The sequence below is a fragment of the Austrofundulus limnaeus genome, unplaced genomic scaffold (assembly GCF_001266775.1).
Source record: "Austrofundulus limnaeus strain Quisiro unplaced genomic scaffold, Austrofundulus_limnaeus-1.0 Scaffold613, whole genome shotgun sequence".
Classification (NCBI taxonomy): Eukaryota; Metazoa; Chordata; class Actinopteri; order Cyprinodontiformes; family Rivulidae; genus Austrofundulus; species Austrofundulus limnaeus.
Window position 1 is genome coordinate 86,503 of NW_013953015.1, and position 1,716 is coordinate 88,218.

The 1,716-nt window shown below is 39.1% G+C and overlaps 1 protein-coding gene across 1 annotated transcript in view; it reads right to left on the reverse strand.

The window, feature by feature from the left end:
- Positions 1 to 1,716, reverse strand: part of si:ch211-132f19.7 (adenylate cyclase type 8) — a gene marked incomplete in the record, with an annotated part of 42,190 nt that overhangs the window by 27,543 nt on the left and 12,931 nt on the right. Inside the window, 3 exon segments of the mRNA XM_014027075.1 lie at positions 625 to 725; positions 809 to 997; positions 1,078 to 1,312. Of these exon segments, the coding sequence (XP_013882529.1) occupies positions 625 to 725; positions 809 to 997; positions 1,078 to 1,312 (525 nt within the window).

Genomic DNA, 1,716 nt, shown 5'->3' on the forward strand with positions numbered 1-1,716 from the left:
AAAAGAAAAAAGTCAATAAGCAGGGTTTGTACATTTTATTATCAGCTGAGCTGTGATGAAAAGAAAAATACCGTCAAATACTGTGATACCGGTGAAAATGTTGAAAATACCGTGATGTAAAATTTTGATCCTATCGCCCAGCCCTAGTTTTTTCTCTAATGTAAGAATTTCATTGCTCAGGGAAACGTTTTTCATCTGTGCATATGACAATAAACACTTTGAATCTTGAATATTTGAATCTTGAATCTTTGACACTGAGTGACAAAAACAACTACTGTTGTTTTTAGCTACTACAGTTAGATTAGCTATGTGCAAGCAACATATTCTACTACAGTAGGAGCAGAGGGAGAAATGATGATTCATCCCTCACAACATTTCAGTTATATATGAAAAAATATAGAAATTTATTTTGGAAATGAGGAAAATAATGGTTAAAATTTACTCCAATGTAAAATACGATCCCCAAACATTAAAGACAATTTCTGGAGGTTTTTTTTAACGTTATACAAGCATAAATACAGTCGTTTTGTGTTGTTGTTTTTTTTTTCATTTTGATGATTAATAATGTTACACAGATAATCATAGAGCATGGCTGAACAAGCTGTTGTTAACGGACAGGTGTACCTGGGAGCAGGAATCAGCATCTGAACGGCCATCAACAGGATAAGCAGGATGAATGAACAAACCATGTTGGACTTAAAAAGTTCATCTCTGATCTGAGAGTACTAAAAAAAACAAACAAGGAAAGACTGATCAACAACCTATCAGCTGCACCTAAAAGTTTACTCTGTTCTTAAGAGGAAGTTACCTTTCCCTCCATTTGGGAGTCCTTGAACACCTGAGTGAAGGTAGTGATGTGCTCCTTCCTCATTCGCTCACTGCTTCGAACTTCCATTGCCTGACGAATTCTTTTATTGACTTCACGTGAGCCCGATCGTTGAGCTGCGATGTGATTGGGCAGCATAGTCAGAGAGCCGTTGGTGAAAGTGGCCAGGACCTACAGAGCAACACAATGGCAAGAAAAGTTAAATATTAAATCAAATATCCAAATGTTTCAAATGTCTTTGATGTGCTTACAAAATTCATGCCCAGGATGTCTCCAAACGGCAGCTCTGCGCTCCACGTGGTCATTTCATCGTAGCTTGGACGCCTCGCCCTCCGGGGTTGAGCTTCCTCCCATGGCGCTGGGCGGATCAGATATGTGTCTATGTTGTGTTTCCGTAGGAACTCGCTTCGGTCCTGGCCGTGCCCCAGCTCTGTCTCGTAGATCCCATCCAGACAGTCCAGAGTGGCCTTCGAGATATGAACCAGCCTGAGAGGGAAATATATATATTAACTGTATTTTTTAATAAAATTAAATGCTAGGAGTGAACACCTTAGCAAATTCATCCTGAAAGTCAGAATGTGCAATGCTCAAAAATTTTGAACTCCATCTCAGACTCAACAAYTTGAAACAGTTGCAGGAGAAACCCCTTTGTCCCCAAAAAACAACAGGTTTGGTTAGGTAAAGTTTAATTTGAATGAACCACAAGACTTCTAAAACATTGGGCCTCATGCAAGAACCGTTCGTACGCACAGATTTGTTCTTAAATTGTGCGTACGAGTGATTTAGGAGAATTTATGGCATTCACCAATGTTTTCGTATTCTAAGATTTTCTTCAGATTCAAACAAGATTCACGTGTGGTCCAGACCTGTCGTATATTTTACATCAAGTC